The sequence below is a fragment of the Nanorana parkeri genome, unplaced genomic scaffold (assembly GCF_000935625.1).
Source record: "Nanorana parkeri isolate BGI_ZX_2015 unplaced genomic scaffold, ASM93562v1 scaffold94, whole genome shotgun sequence".
NCBI classification, from domain to species: domain Eukaryota; kingdom Metazoa; phylum Chordata; class Amphibia; order Anura; family Dicroglossidae; genus Nanorana; species Nanorana parkeri.
The window spans coordinates 2,258,186-2,272,442 of record NW_017306362.1 but is presented as its reverse complement, the minus strand read 5'-3'; the positions used below and the strand labels follow the sequence as shown (position 1 = coordinate 2,272,442).

Sequence of the window (14,257 nt, the reverse complement as noted above, 5' to 3'; positions counted from 1 at the left end):
TTTGAGACGGCTGGGATTTAAAGGTGCTGTTAAAGCGCAAAGAGGTTTTCACACACACTGGTTCTGGTAAGGCAGCTACCAGAACAGACCTGGGCATTTTACGGCCCACGTGCCATCTGCGGCCCTCTAACTGTCCCTGTCTGCACACAGTCCGGACATGGACCGATCACTGACCTGCGCTCAATTATGGCTGGCTGACAGTGATGTGACAGCCTCCAAGGTCGATGCATCCACTGCAAGCCATAGCCCAACACAGGTCAGCGATCGGTCCATGTCCAGACCAGGTTCCTCTTCAGTTTTTGGTTGCTAGGACTGCTGGCATCCTTGAAACTAGTGGCCTCAGGAGTCATCCTCTGCAGCCATTGGTTGCTATGACCCCCTCCATTGATGGTTATCTAGAAGTGACTCAAAGTGTAGCCATACAGAAATGGGCCTCAAACCAAGCATTGAAATAGCTGAAAATACTTTGTAGTATTCGTCATTCAACTTCATTAAAAAAAAGAGCCCATGTGTTCTAGTTTGAGTCCATTCAACTCTACATTCCATTTATTAAGCCTTGATGCAGGGGTAGTGGTGCTCTAGGGGGAGGCAGAAGAGCCTCTCGCCTAAAAAAGTGGAAGGCATGCGGCGACCCACTGAACACAGGCTCGCAACCCACTTTTGGGTCAAGACCCACCAGTTGAGATTCGGGAAGGATTTTCCGCCCTGTTGGAGGAACTTAGACCATGCTTTATAGCGGATTTCTGCCTTCCTCTAGATCAACCTGGGGAATAGGGTTTTTGTTTATGAAGCATTTCTATTTATTCATATATTTTATTTCCTCTGTTGGTTGAACTCAAGTGACTTGTGTCTTTTTTTTCAACCTACGTAACTATATTTTGGGGTGAATGGATGCCACCCTTTTGAATTGATAAAACCCTTCAAATTGCGTATATGTTCTTGGTGTGCAAGAAACAAATGCACTGTTGCTAGGTTTGGCGACATTGACGTTTGGCTACCCTAGACCAGGGCCTGTGTCTCTGTTCCATAGGTCTAACCTTACCACAAAGGTCCATCTACCATCCGCATAGAAATGGAACCTATTACCACTGCACCACATTTCTCTCCGTTGCTAACCCATAATGTTCCTGGTGGCTCATTTTAAACATTGGTTTAGCTGCAGGTTAATTTGCTTCTTTTGAGACATCAGGCTGCTGAAAATAACCACCGCCCACACATTGTGGGCTGCGTACCAGTATAGCTCGATGGAAATCTTGAATGAAGTGTACTCATTACGGTCTGTAAGTGTAAGTCAGGTTGCAGTGCAGGCTGCCATTCTACACTAAAAGCATTCACTAATGTGTGTGTATTCTTTCCCTGATCTGTGTTCGCATTTGAACCAGAGCGCAGTCTGGTGTACTGTGTCCTCAGCCGCTTAAAGCTGGCCACCTACATCTTGAATTTCGTCTAATTCCTGTGAACCTGGTGGCATTCGGGCCATGGGTGGCCCTGTCATTCCTTGTGTTGACAAATCAAGGGAACCGGGTGGAATATTGATATCAGTGCAGGGTCTGCAGTCAATCAGATGCAGTCACTCATCGGATATTCAAGCAAACACGCTCCTGAAGCTGCTTGTATACAATAGCTCTCAGGGGAGATCTATTTTTGCTCCGCAGAATTCCCCCGTTCACACTAGACAGCGCGGATGAGGGGAATTCTGCGGAACAAGAACAAAATAAACGTGTATGGCTTTATACTAGCGGAAACTATCATTGGATGACATATTTCTTGCCTCTGTTATTACCCAGAGATTAGACAGGCACCAAGGATTCTTCACTGAATATAAACATTCTGATTTAAAGTGCAAGTCAAGCTAAAAATGTTTATTTTTTAGTTTTGGATACAGTAGGTAAGGGTTAGAACCCCTTGTCTGGTTTTGTTTTTACTGCTATCTGGGTCTCCATTAGAGAGATTTTCCTTCACTTTCTTTATACGTTACCAGACAGGAAGTGTGGGAAAATTTGCAACAGAGAGACAGACGGAAATAAAAATCAGGATAGAAAGGTAAAGACAGAACTGGGATTTTGGAAGTAAAAAAAAAAAGCTCACACAAGATCTGTTTATTTAGCCAGCAAGTTTCAGAGGTTCAAGAGCTCCCCTTACATCAGGGCTTGGACTGATCCAAAATGACATCATATAAATATAAGATAACATTGGTGAAGGTCATACATGGTTATGCTGCAGTCACTCTGCACAAAGTCCATGCAGAAGTTTCTTCAGTGTATTCATTAGGATAGTTTGGAGAGAAGTTGTTGAGGTGACGGGTGAGATTTGTTGTCAGATCAAAGCGGCATTGTTGCCGTCGCCTAACATTTGGAAGGTTTGTCTAGGCTTGTCTTTTGATAAAGGACTTCAAGGTCATAGACTGTATCATTCATACTATTCATCCTCCTTTACAGGCTGAGCTCTCCCAGGAATATCGCAGAGGAACTCGATCCAACGTTCAAATCTAAGAAGGAGTCCCACCCAGAAGTATTCACTGTCTGCTCTGAAGGTGCATAATCGCATTGCTCATGATGTTCATGTGTGTAGTGCCCAGTCTACATGTTTTACTTCCCTCTCTAGATAATTGTCTTCTGGAATGTTCCAGAACGCTGTCCATAGTCCTGATATGATCTCTTAAGCTTGAATCCAACTTGTTGGCTCTTATCAGACTGTACCCCACAGTACAAACTCTATATCTGTGTTCTGTACAATGCACCCTTTTTCACGGTGACACTTAAAGAAGTATGGATGGTATACAGTATGTGTCTCTTTAGTTTACCTCATACATTACTATCCATCTCTTTTTTCATGTCTTTTTCTCATATAAACATGCTCTGTCTATGTAATCTGTTGTACTACTTACTGTACTCCCCACTGCTCTATGGTACTCCGTTCCCCACTCCCTATTCTCCATTACCCTACTGTACACCACTTCTAGCCTACTGCACTCCACACTGTCCTGCTGTACTCCACTCCCCATCACCCTTCTGTACTCCACTCAACACAACTGCACTCCATTCTCCACCACCATAATGTGCTCCAGTAGGGATGCACCGATACCAATACTAGTATCGGTGCCAATACCAAGTATTTCCTCGAGCCGGCCAAACAACATGGAGCTGGCTTGCCGGGCAACGGTTAATGACACGCTGGCCGGCTCCCTGATTGCCCGGGAAGCCGGCTCCATGCTACCGGAAGAACCAATATCGGTGCTCTGTATCGGTGAGTACCGAAATATAAATATCGGTACTCCGTACCGGAAAACAACAGTATCTGTGCATCCCTATACTTCACTCTACAATACCCTACTGTAATATATTTCACACCACCTAACTGTACTCCAACCCCTACTACCCTATGGTATGCCACACTACTCTACTGTGCCTGACTCCCCTCTACCCTACTGTACTCCATGCAACACTACTCTAATGTACTCCATTTCTCACTATCCTGGTGTATTCCACTCCCCTCCACTCTACTGTACTGCACTTCTCTACTGTATTCCACTCCCCCCTACCCTACTGTTTCCTACTCCCCATTGCCCTTCTGTACCCTATTCCCCTCCTGTACTTGATTTCCCACTACCCTACTATATTAAACTTCCCTCCACCCTACTGTACTCCATTCCCCACTACCCTACTATACTCCATTCCCCACTACCCTAATGTACTCCATTTCCCACTGCCCTACTATATTCCACCACCCCCCACCCTACTGTACGCCATTTCCCACTACCCTACTATACTACACTACTCTAATGTACTCCAGTCCCCTCTACTACTGTACACCACTTCCCACCACCCTGCTGTACTCCACTCCACACTACCCTACCTTCTATAATACTGTACTCCACACTACTCTTTTGTACTCCACTTCCCTTTGCCCTACTGTACTCTACTCCCTTATACTCTACTCTTTTCCACTGCACACCACTTTTCTGTACTCCACTCGACTCAATATCTATTTATTCTTTGACTGTCTAGTATTTACTGGTGCTTTTGCCTGTCTGTCAGTATCAACATGCCCCCCGTTCTCCCTCATATTCCCCCTTTGTACACCAGTGTTAATTTTGACACCAAATTTCATTTTAGTCTTAGTCTTTTGACGAAAATTCATTTTTATTTTTAGTGACATTTTAGTCATCAGATTAATTTTTATTTGCAGTCTCGTTTTAGTTGACGAAAATTAAAGACCGTTATTATGCAGTTGTTCACTTGTCCCTACTACAGGAAGTGCTCAGGGAACCAGAAGCCAAATGCACAAGTCTGGGAACTAATTTTCGTTTCGTTTTGAGAACTTTCATTTCATTTTCGTTCATCAATGAAAATTCTCAGAATATTCGTTTCGTTTTAATCCCGTTACCTGCCCTAGTATTTCGTTTCGTTTTCGTCACGGAAATGCTGAAAAAAACCCGAAAATATTTTGTCGATGAAATTAACACTACTGTACACTCCAGCATATTTTTGTAAATAACATATTAGTGAATCTTTTTGATGTAATGATCCTTTTAATGAAAAAAAACACCGTCTACATTGTATCTACAGAATTTCCCGTTTCGGCACAGACTCAACCCGTCCCGGTAGATGGATTGTACGACTTAATGGACGATGGCACCGATCCAATATTTATACCACCGACAAAGAGGCAAGCAGAGAAAGTGGGACGCAATAAACCCAAAGACAAGAAGGAAGGATGCAAGCAGCAGTGACTTGTGATTTAGAAGTATTATTTTTATTTCCTTCTAGCTGCCATCCTATTGCCAAACTTTGCGTTCAGTGTCGGTTCATCATCGTGGGCGCTCTTCGACGTACGTCAGCAAAAGTGTATAAACTCATTCAGGGATGAAGACGAAAATCTGATTTATTCTATTTTAATTTCGTTTCTTTTGGAATACCGGTGCCTTAGGCATTTTTTCTGACTCTAGAGAATGGCTGTTAACTAATAGCGCCGATCATATGTGTTCGGCATCCAAGAAGCACATTTTAGCAACCTACTGTCCGGTCTATTAGAGGAATATAATATCATTATTAATATTATTAGCTGTGTGCTATAAAACTTGCTTATGACAAGCATTGTGGATTATCCGTCTGTCATGTACATGAATTATCCAAGTCTAGAATTAAAATGACTGCCTTTTGAAAATGCATCAGAAATGATTTGCAAAATGTCAAGTTTTTTTTTTTAAACTGTTAATCAGTTTCTCCTTATTTTTCCAAATTGGCTTATTCTGTTTATGTTCAGTTATACTAACTGCAAATTGTTATGTGTTACTCGGTCTCTGGCCGGTGAAAATGCAGTGTTTGATAGGAGTACAATAATTTTTTTAAACATTTTGCACTAATTTGTTTTTTGTTTTATGTTTTTTTTGTTCTTTCAGTATCTTTTGGTGCTTTTGTGTATAGATCTCAAAATGCCTTTAGAATTTTACTTTGAAAGACATGTTTTATATCAAATATAAGCATATTATTTGTAATCGTTGTCATTTTTTTGTGTGAATTAAGTTATCTTTTTTTTTTTAATGCACAACAGAGAAAATAAAGTGAAGCAAACTTAAAGGGGGTTTCCACTTTTAGCAATAACTCTCTGGCTAATGAGGAATGGTTTCCAACATTTGGGAATCTGCACCTAGACAAAGCTGGAAGATGTGTAAGGGCTTGTTCACACTGAAAGCGTGTGCGTTCCAGAGCAGTAGCTGCTGGAACGCACTGCGATCGCTGTGAAACTTCACCCCGTGTTTTGGGGCGGGAGGGGGCGTGGCGGTGCATTGAATTCAATGGCACCGCTTCCACGCCCAACCCGCCCGCAAGCCCTATTTTTTGCATTTGCAGTGGAACGCAACGGTGGCAAAGTTTTACCGCGCGTTCGATCGCACTGCGGGGGGTCGTGGAAGTGGTGCCATTGAATTCAATGCACCGCCACGCCACGTCCTGCCCAAAAGCGCGGGGGGAAGTTTCACAGCAATCGCAGTGCATTCCAGCAGCTACCCGCTCTGGAACGCACACGCTTTGGGTGTGAACAAGGCCTCAGAGTTTGGATTATTTAGGGGGGGAGGCATTTTTAAAATCTTATTTATTAGCAAGCTGGCTGAACTTTGTTATGCAATTCCATCCAGCTTACAATCGCAAAATTGATTAAGGCTGAATTTCCAGGCAGATGGCTAAATGTGCAACTGAAATACATACTGTATATGGAAGTCGTTTTAGCTGTGAAAGGATTTTTATATCTGTCTAAAGTAAAAAATACACAGCCCCACCACACAGCAAAGCCAGAATGGTGGCTTGACTTTTCTCTGCTCCTGTTAAGCAAAACAACCCTGTCACATTTCCACCCAGACCCTGTGACTGGACAGTGAAGACAGAACAAAAGTACAGTGATAAGTCACTCTGTTCTATCCTCCTTTCAGAATGTTTCTTGCCAGCTCATATGCACTGCAGCACATCCCATTAGTTCCTAGTGCCACCCTTTCCCTCTTTTATCAAAGTGTTTCTGTATAGGAGTTTGCAAAAGGCAGATACCAAATTCAATTCGGATATCTACAGTAGTTATAATTACATTACATGCATTTATTTTGTTTTAAAGAATGCATACATACATACATGAATTGGTGTTTTTAATATCTGCCTAGAGTTCCATTTCTTAAAAATATTAGTGTATATATATATACTGTTGGTGATAGGTTGCTCTGATCTGTTCTTTTGATTTATTGATTGAATTAGCATGTGTCCAGCCAAAATAATACCAAGGTATATCCCACCGCACTCCTGACCGGAAACAAACCCAAAACCCGGGCGGGTGCCGATGCGACCGCAGATGCCTCCGCCAATAGTACAAAATCGATAAATGGTCACTCGCACTCCAACTTGATGCAAATTCAATACCTTTTTATTGACTGGGATAGTGTCACATTTATAGCGACGTTTCGGAACCGAGTGGCTCCTTCTTCAGGCAAACATAATAGTCACATAGATACATCAAACCAGTGCTTTCCAAATCCTCACCATCAGGGCCACCTGGAGAAACAGATTGCTATATCATTTCTGTGCAGTGCAGTGAAGATTAGATCTGCCACTACTATATTTGAAAGGAGGGCTTTGATCAAACCAAAGGTTTTTTTTTTGTTGCTGATGACACAAAGGTGTGCAATAGGGTTGATATTTCCGGAGGTGTTTGTTGGCATTGCTGGAAGAATGGTCAAAGCAGCAGTGGAAACTTAATTTCAACTTTTCCAAATGCAAAATAATGCACTTAGTGAAAAAGGATCCTCTGATAGAGCACAATATTAGTGGTACAGTCTTGGTCAGAACTACAGTGGAAAAAGATTCAGGGGTACTCATTTGAAAAGATTGCAAAATGAGCAAACAGTGCAGCCTGGCAGTGGAGAAAGCAAATAGAATTATGGTGTGCTTCACGGGAGGGATCAACAGAAGGAGGAAGAAGGTCCTGATTACCCTATATAGATCTTTAGTTACCACTGGAGGATCACCAGAAGGAGGAAGGTTTTTAATCCTCTATATAGATCTTTAGTTATCACTAAAGTGATCACCTGAAGGAGGAAGGAGGTCCTGTTTCCTCTATATAGATCTTTTAGTTATCATTAGAGGGCTCTCCAGCAAGAGGAAGGAGGTCCTGATTCCTCTCTATAGATCTGTAGTTATCACTAGAGGGATCTCCAGCAGGAGGAAGGAGTTTCTGATTCCACTATATAGATCTTTAGTTACCACTAGAGGGATCACCAGGAAGGGGATCTTTAGTTAGACCTTTTTTAGAATGATGTGTCCAGTTCTGAAGACCTCGCTTACAAAAAGACATTGATAAGGTAGAACAAAACCAGAGACAGGCAACAAAAATTGGGGAATCTGTAAGGAATAAAAACATATCAGGAGAGAATGTAAGAACTTTGATGCAGCCTTTATAAAAGAATGGAAGTGGAGGATATGAGTAAAACCTTTTAAATACATCAAGGGAGGGAATAAGGTTCAGGAGGGCAGTATGTTCAATATGAAGTTGGGATCAGGAACATGACCTCAAACTAGCAGGAGGAAAGTTCCAAACTAATCTTTAGGCTGGATTCACACCTGGGCGTTTTTCAGCGCTGATCGAAGCGCTGAAAAACGCTCTAAGTGAAATCCTATGAATCCATATGGGCATGGATCCCAACTAGGCGTATTTCAGCGCGATTTGTCATGCTGAAAAACGCCCTAAAAAAAGCGGAAAAGTACTTGAGCTTCTTTTGCGCGCGTAGGGGCCAATTGCAGTCCGTATCCATTGTTGTTCCCAAGTGTGGCTCGGGGTTAAATCGGTAACCCCAAGCCACACTCTGGAATACAGCGTAGGTCTTAGCTTGCCGTGATCCCCGCTGTGTCCTCAGGCCGCTGCCGTCTTCCGGGTTCCGTCCCTTGCGAGCGTCCGCGTCACAGGGGGGGGCTGGCAGGAAGTTTAAAAAGTTTTTTTTTTTTAAATGAAAAAAAGATAGAGAAAAAAGGGAAAAAAAATCATACCGCCAGGGAGGTTAAAAAACAAGCGTCGACCGCGCGTTTTAGTGAACAAAAAATGTGCTGAATAACGAGCATAAAACGCTCGTATTTAGAACGCCTAGGTGTAAACCCAGCCTTAAAATGTATTGTTTTACCAATTTGAGTAGTTTGTTATCTGTGTGTGAGCAGTCTTACCAAAGGAGAGAGTCACTGCTAATGTTGGACACCTAAAACAAGACATTTATATAATCCAGGATTTCAAGAAAAACTCTGGGCATGTACAAAATTAACCCTTGCAGTGGGACAACCCCCCTACTGGTTATGTCCTCGTTTTGGTCTAAGGTCTAAAATAAAGAAGAAATACTCACTTGGTCCTGCAGCAGTGACCACTCGGCATCCTCACGTCCATTGCAAGTCAATAGAAGTGATGAGGCCATGGATCCTTAGACCTCTGAGTATATCTTTTTTACTTTTAGACCGTAGACCAAAATGAGCACTTAACTCAGTGGTAGCCCCACTGCAAGGGTTACATTTTTCACATGCCCGGAGTTGTTTTGTTAATTAGTTGACAGACGTTCTGATCCTTTCTCAGGTCCTCGAAAGCAGACGTTTTGCCTTGCAATCTGCTTGAAAAAACTATCCTATACAATAAAATATTTGAGAATGAATTATATCACAGTACAAGCAGTCCAGGGATGACTTGTTTCAAAGCTCATTTACTGCTTGGTAAGAATATGTAAAGAATTTAATGTCCATAGTCTGGCCACAAATGCACTTTAAGGATTAGCATGGAAGGACCTGTTTATGGTTTTGTTTGCTGTGTTTTCCTTGTGGCGGCTGACTTGGCTACACCACTAGAAACCCCTGGGATGTGATCGCAGCCTCACAGTTCCCTGTTTTGAAGTCTTGATAAACTGCACCATCAGGGAGGAAGTCTGCAATGTCACAGGCTGAGCAGCAAACAGAAAAACTGACCTTTTTTCCATGATGTGTCCACACATCACTCTGAATCACTTGCATGTGTTTGCCCATGTGGGGATCACAGGGCTCTATTTATCACAACTGTTGTTTGTTTTGAGCCTGGGGAATTTTGATGCAAACATTAGACATGGGTCATCAGCTGCTCTGCAATTACTTTTGTTGTTCCACAAAGGTACCAATTCACTAAGCTCTATGCATTAATTTAAAGTGAAACCTTAGTGCCCAACATCTTTTTGCAAGATGTAACCAGCAAGTGCAAATAATTAATTACATATACCTTAATTCTTACAAATAATGCCACTGAACCTTTATAAACTTTTGTTAATGTATCTGCCCTCTGCTACGCATGTGCAATAGAAGCCTCACTTATAGCACCTGGAAGCACCTGAGAGATGATGAAAAGTGGATTATTGGACTCTTATTGGGATTACATTACACCCACCATGCAGTTGTGGTATTGTACCATTCACAAGCTGGTCTCTAAAGAGAGGAAGAGCAAAAAGACCAGAAATAAGGATGGCCCTGTGGTTTGTAGAGCCATAGACTTTGGTGGGGAGTGGTGTCGGGAGAGGCAGAAGGTTCCCTTGCCACAGACATAGAGAACCCTCCCTCTGTTGTTAGGTCCGGTCCGGTGCGATCAAAATGCTGCAAGCACTATTTGATCACACCGAACGGACCGGCCTGCAGGCACAATGGGACTTGCGATCCTGTGCGGCCGGAGGGCGTGGCTATGGTGCCATTTAATTCAATGGCCCGCCACGATCCCTCCTGCCCCACAAAAAAGTGAGCCGGCCGCAATGCGATAGAGTGCGTTCTGCCACTGCATCTGGTGTGAACCTAGCCTAAAGCTGAGTTTTGGCTTTAGGCTAGGTTTATGCATACCACACCATGAGGAGGTTTCTGTCTTTTATGTAAATCCATAACGGACGGGATCTTACCAAAAGAAAACGTTTGAGAGGTGGACCCTCTAGCTTGGGACTTTTTGCTTCATTACCTCAACTGTGGGGTGAGTACACACCCAAAAGGGGGCAGTTTGAAAACACTGACAACACTGTGGTGTGGGAAGAAATTCACCAACTGATCCACCAACTGGAGATATTTGTTTGAAGTGCTCATCGGAGTCAATTTTAAGTTATATCACATTTTCTTAATTTCTATAATTTTTATGATAAATGGATCACCATTTGGGACTATTGTAAGGTTTTGATGCTGGGTATCAGCTGTTCACCAAAATGTTTTGACACTAATTTATCACTTTATTATTGAAAGACACAAGAGTGAAAATATTATATAATATATCTTTTAACACTGTATATAATTGTGATACTGAATATTTTACACTGTGGACACACTTTTTATTTATAACTATTTAATCAGATAGACACTGAATAGTATAGATTTTTTATACTACCTAATTTATATATATTTATATATTTATTTATATATATTTATATATTTACATATTTATTTATATCAAGCACTTTATTTTCTAGCGCTGCACAATTTACACTTTAAGTAACAGAACATTAGAATCAGATGTAGAATTGCAGGTCACGGGGTACAGCTGAAGATCTCTCAGCACTGGAAGCCTGCAGGTCTCAGCCTTTAATAGTCCACCTGGTGCCACCATTTACAACTAGTATGCACGCAGACCTGCTGCAAGAGGTGCCTGTGCCAGGCCATGCACAACTCTATTAGAAGAACTATGCGCAATTCTATTGCAGAACTATGGATCTTTCCTTGGTCTAGAGGTCTGAATTCTGCAATGATTTGGTTATTGTGAGCCCTCACATTTGCTAGGTACAGACAAAACACATATCTACCATTAGGCAGACTGGTATGATAGACATATGTCTCTGTTGCATAGCAATGTACCTAAAGGCACAATAGGGGCAAGTAATAAGGAAATGCATCTTGTACAAACAGGGTAAATGTTTTACATATAAAGCAATTTAGAATAACACTTTATTTTTAGTGGCCTTATGCAAATTTGTGTCTGTCACCAATTATACAATTCAATAACACTTTTGCCTTGTGATCTTAACGCATATTTTATGCAATTTGGGGAAAATTGCATCAAATATGCATTAAAATCACAAATTTGCAAATTGTGCATTCTTTTAATTCAATCATCAACAGTGCCAAACAGGTTGCAGGCCAATTTGTTCAATTTGTGTTCAGAGTCTTGTTGAATCTGGGGAATTGTGATAATCACAAAGGTCCAGTGGTCATATATAGGTTAAAGGAAGTTTATATGTGAAAGTAAAGCTTGGTATGCATAGAACAATAGCCTTCCCAGAAATGGCCCAAAGTGCCCAGCCCCATGTTTCCCCTCAGGGAAACAGGAAGAGTAAATAAAACAGAACCCAAAACCGGCCCCGCCTTTTGGAACAATTTGTGAGTTATAAACTCTCAACTAACCTTTGTCAGCAGGGGTGTCAGGGGATGACTTATGATGATGTTTCTCAATTTGTGTCTATTGCTAAACAAAGGGAATTTCTAAGCACAGCTCCCAACTGTTCCTCGTTTGTAGGGACTGTCCTACTAAACCAAATCCCTCTTTCCTCCTTCTTGTTGTCCGTCTTTTTAGTCTGATGTATAGACCGCTATAAAATATGCACCTTTATATTACTTAGCGACATACCTTTGAGAAAGCTCCAAGATGGAGCGAAACATGTCAGGTTGTTAGTGGCGCCTTGGTGTGTGTGGAGACACAGATGCCGAATTGTCGCAGCAGTTGTGCACCTTGGTGCATATAAGTGAATGGATGTCCATCACTGGGATTTTGCCCTATACTCAGAGACGTTCAATATACAAGCTGAACTTGCATACTACAATAGGATTTTAAACATCATAGTCTTGGATTCTATTGGTGACGCTGGACTCTGCTGAGATCGTTCTATATATTCATACTTTACATATCCGTCTATGTTGGTTGGCTGGAGCAAGCAACCTAACGGTGTATATTGGAGACTGCTTTGTCTCTCACACTTTGTAAGGCACAAAAGATTATATCACACGTATGGGCCTATCAGTGTTTCAATAATATTACATCTTTTCCCATCTCTGGCAATGTTTTACTCTATGATCATTGAATGTATTCTAATAGAAGATAGTTGCTGCAAGATGGATCTCCTCTACACCACCAACATTTGGAGTTGATGTATATGGTTGGACCACAATTCCTTATGAGATGATTTGAACTGCATTGCACATGTTATCAGTATTTGTAATTATCTGCTGACCATAACCATAAGTTATAACTGACATTATTATGCATCTACTTGGCACAGCACCACTCCGCACCACCTGTTTGTTCCTTAGGTTTTGAATGGGGATTTTAGGTGTTTTTATTGCAAGATTGTTTTGGGGCTATAGATTTTTCGCCTTTGAATTCAGGTTTTATGCATTCAATAAAGTGTATAGATATTTTATATAGTTTTATGTCTTAGATTCTTCTTTTCAACAAATCCACAGGCAACCACATCACCATTCATGGGGGTCACCCAGGGCCGGATCTACTCTCTCTGCTGCCCCAATGCCAGGTACCTCAATGCGCCCCCCTGTATGCAGGCTGCATACAAGTGATCTCGGCAACATCACCAAGATCACTTGTACAAAACAAGCGGCAGCTTCTCCACTGTACATTTAATGTAGAAAACAACTACCCGCCCGGCGCCCAGAACTGCATGTCCTTGGCATTGGGAGATAGGAATTCCACACCCCTGCTGCCCCTCTGCTCCCTGCTGCCCCAACCCCAGGCCCCTAGATGCGGTGGGAAGGGTGTGCTGTCAGCGGCTCTCTGTCTGGTCCTGCCCAGCCCACTGTCAGTGGTTGCCAGGAGCTTGGCGGGACACCAGCCAGAGCATCCCGCTCAGCTCCCTGGGGACCGATGACATCAGTGAGCTGGGCGAGAATCTAGACAGAGCGTCACAGGTTGCGAAGAGCTCCTGGGATGCTGTGGCCACATCTCTGCCAAACCCCCACCCACGCACAGCAGCACTCCCTCCCCTATCTACAGACCCCCCAATGAGATGCCGCATACATTCTCATACAGGCTCTCACCAGGGCTGTGTGGGCTCTCAGGTGGACTCTGTGGGCTCTCAGGTGGGCTGTGCAAACTCTCAGGAGGATGTGCGGGCTCTTCGGTGGGCTGTGCGGGCTCTCAGGAGGATGTGCGGGCTCTCACCAGGGCTGTGCGGGCTCTCAGGTGGACTCTGTGGGCTCTCAGGTGGGCTGTGCGGGCTCTCACCAGGGCTGTGCGGGCTCTCACCAGGGCTGTGCGGGCTCTCAGGTGGACTCTGTGGGCTCTCAGCTGGGCTGTGCATGCTCCCAGGTGGGCTGTGTGGGCTCTCAGATGGGCAGGCAGCGTTGTGTCAGAAAGACAGTGGAAGAGATGTGCGGTCCGGCCTGTTTACTAGTGTCCACGGCTCTCAGGAAGATGGGGCTTCAGGCAGATGCTGCTGCCTGAGGTCCCACGCTTGCTGGGGACCTCGGCAGCTGCATCTATCAAAAAAAGTATGGGCCGGTATGGGCACTTAGTGTCTTGTGTGCGGGTGTCAGCTGGCTGGAAAACCAGACAGAAGACACAAAAACCGGACTGTCCGAGTGAATCCTGGACAAGTGGCAACCCCACTGTAAAGTAAGCCCTTTACAAGAAAATATATCTTCCATATAGAAAAATGATATAACAGCTTTTGCCGAGCTGCATTGGGAAAACATGATGTGACCAGCCTGACTGCACTGTGTGAATCTCAAGACTGGCTAGACAGCAATGC

The 14,257-nt window shown here is 43.2% G+C and overlaps 1 protein-coding gene across 1 annotated transcript in view; it reads left to right on the top strand.

Moving 5' to 3' along the window:
- Nucleotides 1-5,166, top strand: part of LOC108783958 (coiled-coil domain-containing protein 50-like) — an 82,818-nt gene extending 77,652 nt beyond the window's left edge. Inside the window, exons 12-13 of the mRNA XM_018552678.1 lie at nt 2,439-2,533; nt 4,569-5,166. Of these exons, the coding sequence (XP_018408180.1) occupies nt 2,439-2,533; nt 4,569-4,732 (259 nt within the window). The 3' untranslated portion in view covers nt 4,733-5,166. The remainder of the gene's footprint in view (nt 1-2,438; nt 2,534-4,568) is intronic.
- Nucleotides 5,167-14,257: the final 9,091 nt, after the last annotated feature.